At 32.1% G+C, this 19,313-nt stretch overlaps 2 protein-coding genes across 4 annotated transcripts; both read left to right on the top strand.

The window, feature by feature from the left end:
- The first annotated feature begins 8,857 nt into the window (after positions 1-8,857).
- On the top strand, positions 8,858-11,049 carry LOC146956503 (uncharacterized). Of its 2 annotated transcripts, none has more exons than XM_085729204.1 (3): positions 8,858-9,029; positions 9,378-9,494; positions 10,559-11,049. In XM_085729204.1, the coding sequence occupies exons 2-3, from the start codon at positions 9,404-9,406 to the stop codon at positions 10,942-10,944; spliced, it is 477 nt and encodes a 158-aa protein (XP_085585330.1). In that variant the 5' UTR covers positions 8,858-9,029; positions 9,378-9,403; the 3' UTR covers positions 10,945-11,049. The 2 variants fall into 2 exon arrangements, with proteins under 2 accessions (XP_085585330.1, XP_085585333.1); XM_085729207.1 differs by having other exon boundaries at positions 8,864-9,029; positions 9,410-9,494.
- Positions 11,050-16,004: 4,955 nt separating this feature from the next.
- On the top strand, positions 16,005-18,930 carry LOC146956502 (uncharacterized). Of its 2 annotated transcripts, none has more exons than XM_085729193.1 (2): positions 16,005-16,850; positions 18,543-18,930. In XM_085729193.1, the coding sequence occupies exons 1-2, from the start codon at positions 16,196-16,198 to the stop codon at positions 18,629-18,631; spliced, it is 744 nt and encodes a 247-aa protein (XP_085585319.1). In that variant the 5' UTR covers positions 16,005-16,195; the 3' UTR covers positions 18,632-18,930. The 2 variants fall into 2 exon arrangements, with proteins under 2 accessions (XP_085585319.1, XP_085585322.1); XM_085729196.1 differs by having other exon boundaries at positions 16,012-16,850; positions 18,520-18,930.
- Positions 18,931-19,313: the final 383 nt, after the last annotated feature.

Raw genomic sequence — 19,313 nt, 5'->3', positions numbered from 1 at the left:
ATATATATATATATATAAGGGTTAATTATGTTTTTGGTCCCTACAAAATTGCGACCTTGTAAGTTTAGTCCTTACTTAATTTTAATAGCATTTTTAATCCCTACAAAAAAAATTTGCACTCAATATTAGTCCTTATTCAATCCAAATTTGTTTAATTTATGCTTAAACTTATAAGTTTTTCAACAATTTTTTACAGGCGTGTTAAGAACGTTATTAAAAGGTCATCCGAAAAAAATATTGCAAAAATTTGATTTCTACGTCCATATTTTTGTTACTTATATCTTAAACTTTTGTCGTTTTAAAAAATTCATATTTAATTTATTTCATGTTAAAAAATTATAGATTTTAGTAAATGAACCTGTCATAGTGTTCTAAACTTGTATAAAAAGAATCGTTAAAAAATTTAAGAGTTTAAGGATAATTAAACAAAATTTATTTTAGCAGGGACTAAAATTATAAGTAAATTTTTTTTGTAGGGATTAAAAAAGCTATTAAAATTAAGTAAGGACTAAACTTAGAAGGTCGCAATTTTATAGGGATCAAAAACATATTTAACCCTATATATAAATATGTTATGTTTTGACAAAAATTCTTGTAAGTTTACTCTTGTCTTAAAAGGACAAGCCTTAGATTTAGAAGTACCAAGTTTAAATCCTATTAGTGTTTTGAAGGAATATAAATATAAATCTATTTGTAAATGATCTTCTCTATGTTGAATTAGAGCAAGATCCTCTAATCCTAATTTTTTCTTATAATTTTTTACTTTGTAGTCATAAACATTATAATAACTTCGGTATTCCCCCTAAAAAAATCGATATTCAAGAACTAATGTAGTTAGTCAAAATAAAAAAAAGAACTAATGTAATTGGGTGTGCGTTAATGTAGAGGACGTTATACCTTATACCCCTACTTTTATACCTTCATCCCAACATTTGACACAAACTACCCAATATACCCTTTATATAAAATAAAACAAAACACAATTACCCTTTCACTTTTCACCCCCGCATACACTTTGTACGCTTTCAACCCTTTTTCTGGAAAATAAATAAATAAATTCTTCTACTTTTACTTCTACTTCCAACAAACAGTAAGCCTCCTTTCATATGTTCTCTTCATCGTTTCTGTGTTCTTTCCTCTGTTTGTTCTCTTAATTGTTTACTGGAATCATTGATTGAGGTTTGCTAGGGTTTACAAGGTTTTGGGTTAGTGGGTTAGGAATCCGAAAATTGTTCCGGTAGATATCTGGAAAACGCGTGCAAACTGTTCCGGTGTATTCTTTCCAGAAGCGTTTTGTGAAGAATTCCGGTTCAGCCACATCTTTTTTTTTTTACGTTCTTAGTCTTTTTTTTTTATACTCAAACTTTGATTTTCTTCTAAGGTTTCATTGATGTCTCTGTTTTAAGCCTTCAGGTGTTTTTCCTCAAGGTGTGTTATTGGATTGTGGGGCTTTCACTGTTTGCGCACCCCCTTCGTTTGAACTTCAACAAAAATGTGCATTGTACGTATTTGAAGAACAACACATAATATGCTGATATAGACTAATTAACTCAACAAGAAAAGGAAGTGATTTGTGCGTGTTTGAACAACAAAGTTATTTCTCCCCCGTGTCCTTAAACAACACAAAAGTTTCAGTTTTTAAAAAAGAATAAAAAATAGCCAACACCGGAACACTGCTATATATAATTTGAGTAATGATATTTTGACATCCATTTGATTACAACTTTGTTGACAACCTTGTTTTTCTCACTTCTTATTGGTCAAAAACAATGGAGAGAGAAAAAGGAAGAGAGAGGATAACAACATCATGTGAGTATGAGAGAGAAAGTTGTCCAAAAGTTGTCAAAAAGTGGTTGTCAAAATATCATTTCTCTATAATTTTCCGGTTTACTATTTCAGAAAGCATAGAATAAGCATTCTGGTATATGTTTCGGAAACCTTAACATGAGTATTCTGGAAATATTTCGGAAAGGCACACATGAGTATTCCGAAAATTTTACGGAAACGTTTTATATATTAAATATAAAAATCCAAAATGCATATATGGAAGAATATCATGTGGGGGTGAACTCATAGTGAATTGGGATTGAAAAATTTGAAAGTGAAAGTGAAAAATTAATGGGTAAAATGTTAAATAGAAAAAGGGTAAAAATGGAATTTATGAAAATGTATAGGGGTGAAAGTACATATGTCGGGGTATAGGGTATAATTTCCTAATGTAGATTAGAGTGAGTTTAGGTGGAGTTCGGGTCCAACAGTGCATTTGTTTGACTTTGCATGAAATAAATTTGCTCTGCCTCTTTATGTTTGTGCGGAGGTTATTGTGAAATAGACTTCTTATAAATGATGACATTGAAAGTCGTGGAGAAACCTCTTTAAAATTACTCCATCTGTTCCTAAATATAAGCAAATTTGAGTTTTTAGATTCATTCAATTAATGATGTATGTGGTCCATATTATGAACCACATACATCATTAATGAAATGAGCCTAAAAAATCAAATTTGCTTATATTTAGGAACATAGGGAGTACATTGTGTTAATAATTTCGAATTACTTGAATCTTCTCAACATTTATCTGTAAAGCGGGAGTTTTTTTTTATAATGACTGGAATTTAAATAGTTTAAATAATTCTATAGCACACCCTTCAAAACACACGCTTAATTCAACACACTCTTTTTTTTTTTTTTTAAAAAACATTCTCTTTTATTAATTAAAATTCACGAGTTCCATCAAATTTTTATGAGACTCACATTATTCGTTGAGATTCATATGAATTTTCAGTTTGAATTTTCAGTTTTTTTTTGTGGTGGTCGGGCTTCGAACCCCAAACCTTGCATATATTAAGCATTGTCCATACCAACTGAGCTAAACTCACAAGGACATATGAATTTTAAGTTTTAACCAATCAATGATAGTTTTTAAGAAGTAAGGCACGTTGTATTCTTGCAATTCTTGCGTAAAATAGCTCCTAATATTTACCAATTCTAATTAGTTAAATATTACACCGGTGTAATTTGATCGATAAGATGTATCCCAAAGAGTGATAATATGTATGACAAAGCCACAAACCAAGAACAAAATCTAGGTGGCCCCTTAATCCCTTATCACTGATGTTACATGTGTACTCTATTTTGTTTTTAAATATATGACACCCTCATTTTGAAAAAAATTGTTACTATCCTCAACTACTAAGATTCAAGGTACATTGGAAAAAGAAGAGGATAATTATTGGTGTCAATTGGAATGAGAAACAAAAAGAAAAACTGAAGTGAAAATGGAATAAAGAGTGGGTGAAACATCCAAGTGACAAATCAAAGCAGAAGAGAAGAAACAAGGCAGCAAAAAAAAACCTTTGTGTGAGGCCAGTATAGGATAAGAGGCTGCTATATATTATATGCTTTTTGAAGGTAACGTTAAGGAGGACAGAAATGTTACCAAAATTTACTTGTGGTTTGTATGAAAACTGAAATGAAATCAATGTCACAGAAATAAATAAGAAATGTAGTATAATTCAGTTGACTATACTCTCTTATTTATTGGTGCTACAACTAAAGCATATAAGACTGATATTGATGTGAAACTTTTCACTTCATTGTGGGGGGTAGAAAAATGAGGTTGTTTTTCACCTAAATTTTGTCCTTGATCATTTCATTTGAACTAGCTAGCAACCAGGCAAAAGATCTTGTCAATGTCTTTCATATATATCATATTATTTTCAAAGCTTTCATCATTGTTTTTTTCTTTCAATTAATAATAAGGTCAATGACTGTTTTTCGTTTTGTTTTTGTGTATCTTTCTAAGGCAATTTTGTATTCTTTTACCATATATAAGAAAATGTCACAAAATTATATTGCAGAAAGAAGACAACAAGGAGGTCTAGGACAATGTCTATTACTTTTGGATGATTGGATTTTGGTGAATTACAGGCTGATTTGGCAAGTGTCACTCCAGGTAAAAATACTTCCCTTGCCCCAAATTATTAAAATTGATTTGGGTACGTGCATGAAGAAGAATTATGTATTAAATTGTCCGCTTTTCAATTTAGATAAATTGGATTCATAAGGTATTGCTAGTGGCCAAATTCATCCACATTATGTGCAGAGAAGTGAGGTATTGCGGTTTCAAACCTGCATATTGTACTTTTATAATAGGAATCCAAATCTTTATTTAAAAGGGGTTGATTTTTTTGTTTTTTTTTGTTTTTGACTTCATTTAGACAATCACTACACAATAAATAATAATAAGGTACAATTTTGCTTTGCCTAATTCGGTTTATCTACTTACTTATTAGAACTTCTCAACTAACATAAATTTTGTTATTTGATTGTTTTTATAATCTTGTAAAACTAATTAAGAAGTTAAAAGAGTTATTCTTTTTTAAATAACCAACGAGATCTAGCGCAAGTGGTTGATGTATAATATGTGTCAATGTTGCAAACATGAGGTGTCTTGAGTTCGATTTCTGCTCATTAAAAAATAAAAGAGAATCTGATATTAGTAAAAATATTCTTTTGCTATATTTTTCCCAAGTGTTCTCGAAAATTTTACCAAAATAATTCATAGGGCTCTTTCTCTCTCAAACTAACAGTTATACAAATTTGTTCAGTGTTTATTATAACTGTCTCAGCCACTCCAATTGTTCAAACAGATCAAAAGAATTTGGTAACTGATTACACATCATGATCTATTAAATAGACCTTGCATAATTAGTATTTTCATTCCTCAGCCAGGACTCAATTTGAAATACCCACCTTCACAATGTCCTTTTCTTTCATCCTTTTGGGCTGTCACTATTTTTTGACCCCAACAACAACAAACACTGGTCCATATATACATTCAATTTGTACAATTAACACTTTATTATAGTGATTTCTTATATTACAGATACCAAACTTCATTAATCAACTGCAATTATAATTGGTTGAATTGAATCTTCACTAATTTTTCTACAACTTACTTAACACATTGCTTGTCTCAATCAAAGTAATTAGCAAGAGTCATCATTATCATTAGGGAAATGCTAACCGGTGCCCCCGGGCACTAGTTAAGCATACTAAAAAGGAAATTATACAGTAGTTAATGCAGTGAAATTGTTTAATTAATTTATAAAAAGTCAAAAGCAGCTTCCTTTTATGGTAATAATTTCCTTTTTTGGTATGCTTAACCAGTGCCCCGGGGCACCGGTTAGCATGACCCTTACCATTATTCAATAAAAAAGAAGATAGAGTAGTCATTAATGGCATAAGATACCGCCATGTTATTTTGAATTATACATCTCTTTCATGGATGGTTCACAACTTAACTGCATTCAGGACATTCCAACCATTATTGTGATCATTATTATTAATAACAACACCATACAACTACCAAATTTAAAAGAAATATATACTATACCTACTAAACAATATATATGAGCATCAAAAAAAAAATATATATGAGCATCAATGCATAGATGTAGCAGTTCATTTACTCTACATAATAGGGAAGGAATAAATGGCAATGCAGCAATTCATATATGCTATAAATGGATGCATGTGTATTAATTGATGTAACATCAACAACAAAAAAATCATAGTGTTAACTTGAGTCCATAAGAAGAAAGAGCAGCCACTAACGAACGGATGGAATAATGATAAGCATAGACTGAATTGACTTACAAAATTTCACAATCTTACAAAGTGAAAGAAAAAGCAATAATAATTTAGCTTGAAGTATAGTACATGTCCTATATATACATAAAAAGAATTGCTAACTAACCATGCAGAAATTGTTGGACAAATATTATGAATTATACGCTTTTCTTGCTGGACCACCATCACTCTCTAGAATTAGTATTAACATACACACAAAAGAGACATATTTTTAAAAATAATAATCATAAACGATCTTACATTTTGAGGATAGTGTCTCTTTCCGAGTGTGCTTAAATACTATACATTTAGTCTTCGTGACCTTCCAAGATTTGTTCGTGATTTATTAAGTTAAAGCAGTAAATACATAGGAGAAAAACAAAAAAGCAAATATGAATGATTGATAAGGCAAAAGGGATTTGTCACAATCATAAGAATGTCATTGATATATAAGAATCAGCTAGATTTCCGATAAAAAAAAAATGAGGTATTCTCACTCCAAATCTTATCAAGAGAAAATCACAATTCAGTTCAAAGTTACCTCCAAATAAGCTCTTACATGCATGAGTACATATAGGAACCCCTCATGAGCCTAAGATGGGCCATAAGTGGCACCTTGGTCCAAGACCCGTAAGTGGAATTATATCATACTAGAACATTGACCCCGTGCGATATATCGATAAATATATTAAGTGCTAATATGTATCAAAATAGTTTAGTTGAATGGAAATAATAGTATAATTCAAGTCATAATATTAATTACCACAAACGTTTTGTATTGTACCATATTAAAATATTTTCATGACATCGACCCTGGTATTGTAACATAACATATAAATTTAATGGCTTAGTTTAGTGAAGAAAAGAAAATATGATGTTTGTCGACATATAAATAGTATCAATATGCAAGAAAAACAATAGTACAAAACAAAGTCCTACACATTAAATTTATATGTTATGGAAAACTTCTTTGTAGACCACATTTGATGTCACATCGGTATCTTCGCCGTCCTCATCATTGATCAATATCTATAAATCATCACTTGAAGTAACCCTTGATATTGCGACATACAATTGTCCATGTGAAAAAACAGAAGACGGTAGATAGACACCAACATGTTTCAACGACTAACCCTGACTCTTGTTAATAATCATTGTAAAATGAGACAGATAACGGAAATTGCCTTCATGTCAAGCAAAACCTCATAATTTGCTAACCCATGCTATCGCACGGGTCAATGATGAGCACAATATTAGTAATGAAACAATTACATAATGAAAGTGAAATAAACAAACATACCTGCATATCCTCAAGTCCACATTTCCATCAACAAAATCTGCAATTTGTAAAATAAAGCTACATATCAAAACATGGTGGAGAAAGAAAAAACTCATACCCATTGAAAATCATTGCATATATCATCATCATACACAAATGATATTAGCAGATTCAAGCCATTAGGAACAATACGATTTTTGTCTTGCAATCAAAATAGGAACAATTTGTTAATATGAGTGATTTGTTTAAAAAAAAAAAAAAAAGGAGATTTCTGCAATTTCAAACAGGGGTAATACAGTAAAAGCAAGCACTGAATTTAGGTTAAAATTAGGGCAACAATTAGCATTCGGGTTAACTTTAATAAATAAAAGATAATAGGAGTGATTTGTTTTTTTTTAAATTTTTAAAATAGGAGATTTCTGCAATTTGATATTTCAAACAGGGGTAATACAGTAAAAGCAAGCAATGAATTTAGGTTAAAATTAGGGCAACAATTAGCATTCGGGTTAACTTTAATAAATAGGAGATTTCTGCAATTTGATATTTCAAACAGGGGTAATACAGTAAAAGCAAGCACTGAATTTAGGTTAAAATTAGGGCAACAACATTTTGGTTAACTTTAATAAATAAAATAGTTTTCCCTAGAAAGTAAACTATTTTACTTAGAAATGAAAAATTACCACTAAATTAGACACATTTATAACCTAACAATTATTTTAAAAAAATATATTAAACCTGACAATTATCCTAAGGTCGTGATTTGAATTTCCTTTTTTGCTTTCCTCTTGAGTTACTTCTTGACCCTCATCACATAGGTTTGACTCATTTAATCAACAAACGAGCTTGACCAAATATTTAGTACAGCTTAGTTTGAATAGTTCAGGAAAAGCTCAACTCATTGAAACCCTTATAATTACTGAAGTAGACTCACCCAATTCAAGATTATATCAAATTTTTCCTAGAATATGCAGACAACGTGATTTGAAGCAACTAGTATAATAATCTAGTTCATGTACTGTGAGTCAATTTTTTAATATTTTTTACTACGGTATTACTAGTAGGGAATTTGTGAATCACACAAGAATGGTCTCTTGTTTCAATTGGATTTCTTTTTTCAATACACAATGGCCAGAAATCGAACTTCTGACTATACTTAAGAAGTCTAAATTCCTTCCCACTTGAACCAATTTATTGTTGGTGTAACTCAACTTTCTCAAACAGGATGCATTCTTTTTTTGTTGCTTGAATATCAGACCAAATGAAGTATGCCTTAAAACTAATATTTTATGCACGTGAGTGTAATAAACAAAAATAACAATCAATCTTTATTCCATTAAGTATGGTTGACTGTATGGATCAAATTACACCATAATGTTTTATCCACGTGAGCGTAGCAAAAAAAAAAAAAAGGAAGTAAACTGTCAAATCAGTTTATGATTTTGTAAAACGCTTTCAAATAATAAGTCCTAGATTTTATGAATATTTCCAAAAGGTGCATGATTATGTCAAATTTTATTCATACTAATCTTTCAAAGAATATATGTTAGAAACTAATTTGCGTGAATAAATTTATGAATCAAATTGATAGCTAGGTCTTAAAATATAAAAACTTAATTGATTGTAAGCAGTTAAATATACGAACAAACTATACAGTTCAAAAGAGTCAGAGACCTTTTTGAAATATCAAAATCTGATAGACCTATTTCAGCGTGTGATACAAAATCAAAGAGTAATTTATTGATTTTATCGTGATAAAAAAGCTGAAACCTAATATAAAAGTCTTTTTTTTTTTTAAATAACTATAACAGTCACTTAAATAATTAACTAAGATATTTTTTTTAAGGAATTTAACCCTAATTAACTTAGATATAAAATGCATAAGAAAATGTGGGCAAGGTTATTTTGGGCATTATGATGAAATATTTGGGTGAACGGAGTGTGGCTAGGATATAGGGGGGTGTAACTAACAAAAAACCATTGAGGAATCGCAATGGGAAGACCCTAAAAACCAGTAATTAGGGTTTGTGATTGCGAGGACCCAGCAAGCAACAATCAGGAATCAAAATTCCAATCAACAAAGAAGAACAGAGCCTCTGTCTGTCTCTGCTTCTTTCTAGGTATTCTCTTCAATCCATGTTTTTCAGCTTTATGCTTTTTTGTTTTGTTTTGGTTCCTTTTCCCCCAAAATTCATTCATGTCTGTTTATTCCTCAATGTTACTGCTGCACGCGCAGGTTTTTCACTTGTCTGTTTCACAACAGTTTTCAAAGTTTTATGGGTTTTTGTGTTTGATTGCAACCTCATCACTTCCTAATAATTGATTAAATCTATTGTTCTTTCACTGTTTGTTTGCAGAGTAGTACCATTTTTGTAGTACTTTTATTTATTTATTTATTTATTAATCATTTTTGGAGGTTTAAGGTTTAATTTAGATTTTAATGACATTGTTTATGTGTTAATTAACAGGGTTTTGTGTTTATATAATATATACTATGAAGAGGACAATGCCATGGAGTGATGATGATGACGACTCATCTTCAGACTCTGAAAATGATAGTGAAACTGGAGCCAAAAAATCCAAAGGTATTTTGGTGTGCATCATCCTATAACTATGTTGAATTATATGTTTAAGTGGAGTATTTTTTGAGTATTTTGTTGACTACAATGTATTCATGTGTGATTTATGAAACACTAACAACGGACATGAACATGACACTAACACTTTGATGTTGGTACTAATTTGAGAAAATAAATTAATTGAATCTAATCGTGTGTAGTGTTGGTGTACGGACACCACACTTTTAAGCTGAAGTATCGGTGCTACAAAGTGTTTGATAAGTGAAAATAGTATTTGGACAAATGTACTTACTTGAACCTAGGATGTTGATAGGTCCGTTCTTTCTTAATGTGATTATAAGTTTATAACCCACAATTAGTGTTTGTGTTTTGGGTCTATTTAATAAAAATCTCATCTCTAGAATGTGGATTGACGCTCATCCAAGGTATGAAACCTCTGCGTTGCAATTATCTGAAGATCATTTTGTGGCTGAAATCTAATGTGATAAATTAGGAGTTCTGGCGAAAACTAAAAGTTAATTGAGTGATAGCTGATAATATTATGGAGAAATTGCACAATTTCATAATGCCCCATTGTAGAAGAGATTCCTTGTATTTCCTTGTTATTGGTGTATTGTGATCATTGTTTTAGATTTTGTTGTTGGGGATATATATATACCCCATCTTGACCTTCAGTTAGTGCAATGCAAGATGGTTCATAAACAGTTGTGGTAGATACATAATGATATCCTAAATCAGCCGATAATGCTATAATAGTTCTTTTTATCTTCACAAAAATTCTTTCAAGAGTTTCTTGACTTTCAAGGCAACTAGAGTAGATATTTTCCAGGAAATGTAAATTAGAATATCGGGGTTGTTATACCTCCGTTAGCAATATATTATTGTCTTTGTTTGACCATATTGTGTGACTTAATTAGCGTTAGTTCATAATTGAAATTGTTAGCTTCTGAAATCCGTATCATGATGGCTTCATACTCATTTGCTTGTAAACTGTGACATCTTGAAAATTCTCACTAATGCCACTGCCATATGTTGCTTAGTTACTAGTTTAACTTACTTCATGTCTTCAGGTAAATCTACAAAGCAGAAAAAGGCTCCAATTGACTTTGAAGCTCTGAAGCGATACGGCTATAAAGGCGGACCTTCAGTCTTAAAGGTACCTCCACCCAAAGAAGATGACACAAAGAATGATTGGTCCTGGTCCAGTGGAAAGGAAAAACGCGTCGAGAAGGAAGTTGAAGAAACATATGAAGAGAGAAAGAAAACAAGAGAGGCTCTTTCCCTAGGAGAGCAAATGCCAACTGTTCTGACTAGGAATGACAAGAAGAATCTTTCCTTTTCTCAGAAGGAAAAGAAGAAAAGGGATCTTGGTCAAGCAAGCAGGGGGAAAAATTATGTTGAAGAAGAGAAAAGGCTGTTGAGGGACAATGGAGTTTATTCTGGTTTCGATTCTTGATAGGCCAGGCTAGAATCTACTACATTTTGTATAAAGGTACTGTGATACTGTATCATGTCATTTTGTTATACAAGGATTTGGTTTAGTTCGAGTTGTTTGCTATAATCTTGTGTTAAGTCGAAACCATTTTAGATTGTACAGTTAAAACTCTATAAATTAATAATGTCAGGACCGGAGAAATTTATTAATTTAGAGAGTTATTAATTTATCGATAAATTAATAATTATTAATTTAAAGAGTTTTTAAGTAATTATACTGTACATACCAAACAAAAAGGCAAATTAGTCTATGCCTCTTAGAATTACGTTGCAGCGAACCTTGGGACTCAACGTAAATTAGTAACTACTGTGTTCATATGCATTGGAAATCAATAATGACTTTTGAAGTACAGTAAATGTAAACAAGAGGAACAAATGTGTTCAATGTATTCTTAATATATTTTTTTCAGTTTCTATAAATTATTAATTTATGATTTTCTTGGGACTGAAAATTATAAAGGGATCTCCCGAAAAATTATTATCTTATTATTTTATCGAGTTTTTCAATTTTTTACATTGGCCCAAGTCAGGACCGGACAAATTTATTATTTTAGAGAGTTTATTAATTTACCGAGTATTAAATTAAAGAGTTTCTACTGTAAATGATTTGAATAGCGCCCTTTTGGAATCAGAATCAGAATAAAAATTATAATGTTGTCCAATATTTTTTTCATATTTTTTTTCTTTCTTGAGATGCTTTAACAACTTATAAACTATGGAGTGTTGGAGTTCTAATATTGTAGAATAACAATTTCATATGAAATTTACGACACTTATATTGTGATAATTATATTATAGGAGGAACTTTCCCCACCCTAACATTTCTTAAAAACCACGTATGTTTTCGAAATTGTACTTTCAAACACTTTCCAATGACATTTTACTCGAAAGCTATTTTTTTGTTAACCCTCTTGGTTCCTATGAGATGGGGTCTAGTAATTCTGTAGTTTAAATAAAGTTTAACTAAGAATTGTTTCTCCTAGAAATCAAACATAGATCTTTTTAATCATTCGTCTTTAGGGGGGACTTCTTAATTATTTGAGCTCAATGTCTTAGTTCGAAAGTACACACTTTCACACAACACAAAATCTATTTTTTTTTTCATACTTGTACATTCGAAGTTATGGTAGAGATGAACAAAGTTCCTCCCTTATACTAGGGATGTATCTTAGTGAGAGAACTTTTCTTATTCGTGAGTGGTTTACTTGGCAGTACATATATGAATTGCTAAAATTGAGCTATCAACTTTATCTATTTTTGATTTACTTGACACTCTTTCACTTAGATTTCATTTACTCTCCAATCCACCTAAAATAGTTAAAGTGTTATTTTTTATTTAAATTAAGTGGAATTATAAATGATTAACATGATTAGAGAGTTTAATGTAAAGAAATGTCTAACATGATTTAATTTGTGATTTTGTTTTAATAACTATGAGATTTGGAGGTTTTAAATAGAGTAAAAGTGCTGGAGTAATAATTGAAAAATTTATAGGGACTAAAATTACTAAAATAAAGAAACGGGGGCCAAATTTGTACGGACCATAGTGTCACCTTACAAAATGATAAAGTAGAAAGAAAAAAAATACTCGTCATTTTACTATTCAAAGTGCTTATAACTTGCAACGAGAGAGAAATTGTTCCATTGACGGGAATTGGAAGATTTTGTGGAGTTGGAAAGGGCCTCACAGAGTTCAAACTTTCATGTGGATTGCCGCCCACGAGAGGCTTTTAACGAACTATCGCAGAAGTAGGTGGGGAAGTGGAATATCCCCTCTTTGCCCAACATGTGGAAATGAAGATGAAACAATCATCCACGTTCTGAGAGATTGTGTGCAATCAACCCGAGTTTGGCTTAGGTTAGTAGCTTCTAATCAAATTACTAATTTCTTTTCTTTGAATTGTAGGGATTGGATCTTTAACAATCTCAACAACAAGAAGATGGGAGCACACAAAATTGAGTGGCAAACTATCTTTATGGTAACATGTTGGCACTTGTGGACGTGGAGGAATAAGAGCATTTTTGAAGAGGAGTTCCATCGACATTTTAATCCAATTGATGTGATTCTTAAGATGGCTATGGAGATTGATAACTGCGAACAAACACACGTAACTGGATGACCTCAACTTACTGACACTATTTTCATTGGATGTAAGACACCCCAAGAGGGTTGGGTTAAACTCAACTGTGACGGCGTGCATAAAAGCTCAGTTAATCTCTCGGGATGCGGTGGCCTTCTCCGTGATAGCAGTGGAAATTGTTTGAATAGCTATGCTCGTAAGATAGGTTCTTGCGACGCGTTACATGCAGAGATGTGGGGCATGTATATTGGTATGGATATGGATCGAAGACAGGGGATCACACACTTGCAAGTGGAAAGCGACTCATCACTTTTAGTTGACATGGTAACAGGGAAATGTAACATTAATGGAAATGTTCCTACCTTGATTCAGTGCATTCGTGACCTAAAAAACATGAGTTGGCATGTTCATATCAGCCATACATGGCGTGAAGGAAACAGATCAGCAGATTGGCTAGCTAATTTTAGTCTATCTTTGGACACCTTTGATTTACATATGATTGAGACTCCTCCTAGAGAGCTTCAACGTCTCCTTTTTGATGACATTTCTAGCGCTTGCATGCCTCGGAATGCTAGATTAATCACTTAGTTTTCTTTCTCTTGGGTTCTGCCTTCTTTTTTGTAAAAAAAAGAAAGAAAGAAAGAAAAAAAAAAAACTGAATCGATCAATCGGGCACTTTGGATTTGGGAAATAAGCATTTGTTTGGTTCCACATTTTATTAGCAAAATCCCACATCCCAATTTTACTTGCACTGTGATATTACCAAGCTATATTTTGAAGTTTTAACACCGTGATATTATGAAGTTATGTTTTGAACAAACACAGACTAAGTTAAAGTATTGTACTAAACCGTTAAGCAATGAAGTTTGCTTCTATTTGCACTGGCTTAGTTTTTGAGATTTCAGTGGTCTAATGTTAATATATCATATAAATAATCCCTTAGGCCATCCTTTTCCCTTCTTATTACACTTTTGAATGGCAATATACATGTATGTATGGGACTAGGGTAGTAAATGTAAACACGTCTGAAGGTGTTGTGGGACATCTTTGTATGTTTAATTTGAAGATTTTCCTGTCTACCAGATTAACTTTGTTTAACTTATTACTCAAATAAATCATACATCAATATAGTGAACTCAAAAGGTGGCATGGTATAAAATCTCGTTCAAAATGATTGAAACTAACCCAACAGAGAATTTATCAATTACCAAAATTATTATTGGATTTCCTAATTATAGAACAAACAATTTCTTGATTGTTCAACTAAAAGGTTGTTACTTGTTGCATCTTATATCTCTTTGAAGTGATGCAATCCTTATGAGTTGGTCAGTCAGGCCTTTAGAAGGAGAAAAGTAACTCACCTTTTGGAGGGATCCAAAGCAAGTTGAAACAAAACTAAAATTAAACAAAAAATGCTAATAAACAAGTACACCGTGCATGGTGCAGTGACGATAATATTCACGTGCAATAATGAATGTCTACTCGAATGATCTCATAGATCAAAGCTAAAGATAAAACAATGCATGAGAGAATTTGTTTACATCTAAAACTAGATAATTTGTTTGCCGAAATCGGAAAACATGATATTTACGGTCATACAAAATCTCCTAAACTGATTGGAGGTTAGGTGAGTGTAAATAAAGTCGAATATGAGTCAATCAAATCTTTCTCAAGTCTATTGAAATCTATGAAACCACATTCTGCATAGCAATGGAAAATTTCGTGAAACTGGAAAACAAAGTTAAATGTGAGGCACCATGTATCCCAAGCAACACGAGGGTTTATTCATTACGCGCATAGATATCCGAACAAGACTAAATTATATAGGCAACATTGTTTTAGTCGGTAGGATTAGCGCTTATCGATAAATTTTGGACTAGTAAATTTGTATGCACGCGATCAATCAAAAAAGTTATTTTACACATTTTGATCATTTGATCATTCTACCGCTGCCTTTGATTTTTATGCATTTCATAACTCAAATAGCATAAACACCCAAAGCTTAAATTAGTTTCCCCTATTCATTCATTTAAAGAGAAATGATATTTGTACAACCATTTTGTGACAACCTTTTGACAACTTTCTCTCTATTCACATTATCCTTTTATTCTCTTTCTTCCTTTTTCTCTCTCCATTGTTTTTAACCAATGAAAAGAGAGAAAAAAGAAGTTGTCACCAAAAGTTGTCTCATATAGTTGTTCAAATATCACTACCATTTTTTAAATGAAACGTAGGTCACTTTATTTTATTTTATTTTTTATTTTTAAAATCAGTTTTTTTCCCTAAATTTCACTTTTTTCTTAATTTTCACCCCTCATTCCTTTTTTTTTTTGTTTGTCAGTTTTGCTAATATAACCTATTTATTAATGTCGTGGCAAAGCTTACACAAGTTACACTAAATATTCATGTCAGCAAAAAAAACGTTTACAAGCATTGTTACGTCATTAATGAATATGTCACATCAATAAAATTTACTTTTTTTAAATTGAGAGTAAAAATGCTTTTAAACTAACACCTAAAACACTAAGCTTAAACACAATAAGTAAAGACTCAATTTTTCTTTCACGATTGAAAATTCATAATAGTCATTGAGATTCTCTCATCAAGGAAAAAAATTAGTTTCTAACTATAAAAAAAAACTAATTTGTCTTCGATATGAAAATGTCGTAGAATATTTGGGACTTGTGGAGTTTTATGTACACTCTTTGTTTAAGACTCTCCTTAACACTCATTTCTTATTGAACGAAACTTTAGGCGGTTTCACATTTTGAAAAGAGAAATAATATTTAAACAACCATTTTATAACAACTTTCTTATACTAACATTATATTTTCATTTTCTCTCTTTATTGTTTTGGTTTTTGCGTCAAAATCTACTTCTTTTATATATTTTGATTGTCCCGTAAGTTGGCGTATAAAAATAGTTGTTCAAATAACATGGGAAAATGGATTCCCAAACAAACAGTGAGATCCACTTTTTTTTGTAACGTACAAATTTGTCCTCATTTTGGTAGTGAAGCAGCGTTGTCTTCTTCATCTTCCAAATCCAACTAAGCACAAATCGAAAACCCATTTTGATAACATCTTTCAAGATCCCTTTTTTCACTTCCACCTTCCATTCACAGACTTTGAAATGGAGATACTTCCATTTGAAGGGCCGCTTCACTTTGACAGACTAGAGGAGCTTTCATTGGAGAGCCTTTCAACCATCCATGTTGAGTCAGAGTTCGCTAAAAGAGAGAAGGAACTATCTTTGAAAGCCAAAATAGCTCAAGAAAGATACCAAGATCTCTTCAAAGAACTCAAAATAATTGGCTCAACTTATGGTAAAACCATTGAACTTTTAACAAAGAAAAACAATGAATTGCAGGTTCAAGTCAAGAAATTGAAGGGTGTTGATGATGAAGGTAGTAGCTATGACTATGACTATGACTATGACTACGGTTACGAACTTGATGTGTTAAGAACAAAGAATGTTGAATTAGAGGAAACTGTGAAGAAGAATTTGGCAACTATAAGCGAGCTGAGGAAAGAAAACAGAAAACTGGAAGATGAGAAACGCGGGGTTGAGAAATTGCTCAAGTCTGTGGACACGAAGTTCAGGGGACTGCATGAAAGAGTAGCGAGGTTGGAGGATGATACCGAACGTTTGATGAGTGTAGACGACTCTGAAGGGGAGTCTGATGTTGATCCTATGGTTGCTGCTTCTGGAGACAAAGATGAAGAGGATGTTGATGACTGTGAGTTCAGAAATGGCGCTGTGGAGGGGTTGTCCTCTTCCTTGCAGGGTGAGTCTCCATCTCTACGATGTGCATAGGTTTTTAATTTGATTATGCCCCTCAATTAGTGTTTGTGGTATGACATAATTTTGAGCTTATAGCTTATGTCTTATAAGCTCATTTGATTAAAAAATGTATGTCTGTTTCGTAACCGTTATTTTCTCACGAGCTTATGGTTTGTTTTTACTAGCTTATAGTGTTTTTTGATAAGCTAATCCAATTAGCTAATAGCTTAAAGCTTTATAACTTATCATCATTTATCTCAATTTGACCCATGTAATCTTATTTGAAAAAAATTAACTATTCATTAAATATATCACTTTTATGTCATTTCATATTTTTTTTTGAAGGAATGTCATTTCATATTTATAAGCTAGTTCAACTGTTAATTTTATCAAAGACCGTAAATTCAATCAACAAATTTATCTGCTATTAGCTATAAGCTAGCTTATCAGCTATCCACTATAAGTCTATCCGCTATAAGCTAGCTTACCAGTTAAATACTATTTTTTACCAAACAAAGCCTAAATGTCTTTACACTAGAATGTGGATTGACACTCATCCAAGCAATGAAACCTTGGTTTTGCTAGTCCATTCATTTGTTGATTTGAATATCTGTGATCATATTGATAAAGGTAAATTGGGCTAAATCTAAGGGTGGGTAAGTTTATAACTTGATAGAATGGCGCTGATGAACCAGTTTAATTATGTAGCAATTATTTCAAGACCATTTTGTGAATGGCATCTAATATGATAGAATAGAAGTTAATTGAGTGATAACAGATAATAGTGTGGAAGAGAAATTGCACAATTTGATGATGTCCGTTGTGGAAGTGATTCCTTGTTATTAGTGTATTGTGATCACTGTTTTAGATTCAGTTGTTGGGGTATATACCTCCTATCTTGACCTTCAGTAGGTGCAATGCAAGCTGGTTCCTTATCGTGCTATACAGTTGTGGTAGACAGATAGTAATATCCTAAATCAGAGTACATTCAAAGGATTGACTAATTCAAATGTACAGTTAATTATCCTTAAAATTGTTCTTTTTTTATCTTTACTCACAGAAATTCTTTCAAGAGTTTCTTCATTGCATAAAACATCATAGGTATTATCGTTCAGAGAACCCTAGTTTGATTTTTAGGTGGAATAATTCTTGGTCAGACTATACCTACCTCACGACCGAACTCCAGATAATTAGGACCGCCGTCCCCTGGAAATCGGAGGGTTAACACCAAAAAAAATAATCTATTAGACTCCTTCGGGAGGGGGAAATGTTTGTTATTAGTGTATTATTAGAGGGGAGGGGGAAATCTTGGCAGCAAAGATCAAATTTTGGACCTCCTTCGACGTCCCAACCCTTTATCCACTGGGCTACACCTTCAGGGACATCATAGGTATATCATCTTACTATTAACTATTAAGTGATTTAACCTCATATCCCTCGGGTTAAGCCAAAGTTTTGTGTGAATGAAAGCAAAAGACATAAATTAGAATATCAGTGTTTCTTTATACTGTCTTTGTTTGACCATAGTGTATGACTTAATTTGTGTTGGTTCATAAAAGTTATTAGCTTCTGAAATCCGTATTATGACAGCTTCGTACTCTTCTGCTTGTAATCTGTAAACTTTGACATCTTGAAAATTCCCACTAATCTCATTGCCTTATGGTGCTTACTAGGTTAATGAACTTCATGTCTGCAGGCAAATCTATAAAGCAGAAAAGAGGAAAAGGGAGCTTGGTCAAGCAAGCAGGGGGGGAAATTATGTTGAAGAAGAGAAAAGACTGTTGAGGGACAATGGAGTCTATTCTGGTTGTGATTCTTGATATGCCAGGCTAGAATCTACTATATTTTGTATAAATGTACTATGATGGTATCTTGTGTCATTTTGTTGTACTGAGAAGGATTTGGTTTAGTTGGAGATGTCTACTATAATCTCATGTTAAGTCGAAACCATATTAGATGATAATCGAGAGATATACATGTATGGGACTAGGGCAGTAAATGTGTGAGCACATCTGAAGGTCTTGCGGACATTTTGTATGTTCAATTTGAAGATTTTCCTGTCTATCTGATTAACTTTGGTTTAAGAGCTGGTCACTCAAATTAAGCGTCCGTCAAAATTTAGTTAACTCAAAGGTAGCATGGTGTAAAAACTTGTCAATCAAAATGATGGAGTTATTATTGAATTTTGTAATTATAGAACAAGCAATTTCTTGATTGTTCAACTAAAAGGTTGTTACTTGTTGCATCTTATATCTCCTTGAAGTGATGCAATCCCGATGAATGATGAAATAAACAAATTCGTTGTCTCAAATGCAAATACCAAGCTATGGTCAGTCCGGTCTTTAGAAGAAGAAAAACAATGCAAGTTGAAAGACAACTAGGATAAGACCAAAAATGCTGGCAACGAATCGATAAATTACTTTTTTTTTCCTGAAATTTTTAGTTCCTTTGTTTCCCTGAAACATAT

Source organism: Medicago sativa, chromosome 1 (assembly GCF_051527215.1).
Source record: "Medicago sativa cultivar Bolivia chromosome 1, Bolivia_mono, whole genome shotgun sequence".
Taxonomy (NCBI): Eukaryota; Viridiplantae; Streptophyta; class Magnoliopsida; order Fabales; family Fabaceae; genus Medicago; species Medicago sativa.
The sequence above is the reverse complement of the archived record's forward strand: the minus strand, read 5'-3'. Positions and strand labels throughout refer to the sequence as shown.

Coding starts and splice junctions, on each gene's coding strand:
- LOC146956503 (XM_085729204.1), top strand. CDS start 9,404: ATGAAGAGGACAATGCCATGGAGTGATGATGATGACGACTCATCTTCA. Junction 9,495..10,558: donor TGGAGCCAAAAAATCCAAAG/GTATTTTGGTGT, acceptor TCATGTCTTCAG/GTAAATCTACAAAGCAGAAA.
- LOC146956502 (XM_085729193.1), top strand. CDS start 16,196: ATGGAGATACTTCCATTTGAAGGGCCGCTTCACTTTGACAGACTAGAG. Junction 16,851..18,542: donor GTTGTCCTCTTCCTTGCAGG/GTGAGTCTCCAT, acceptor TCATGTCTGCAG/GCAAATCTATAAAGCAGAAA.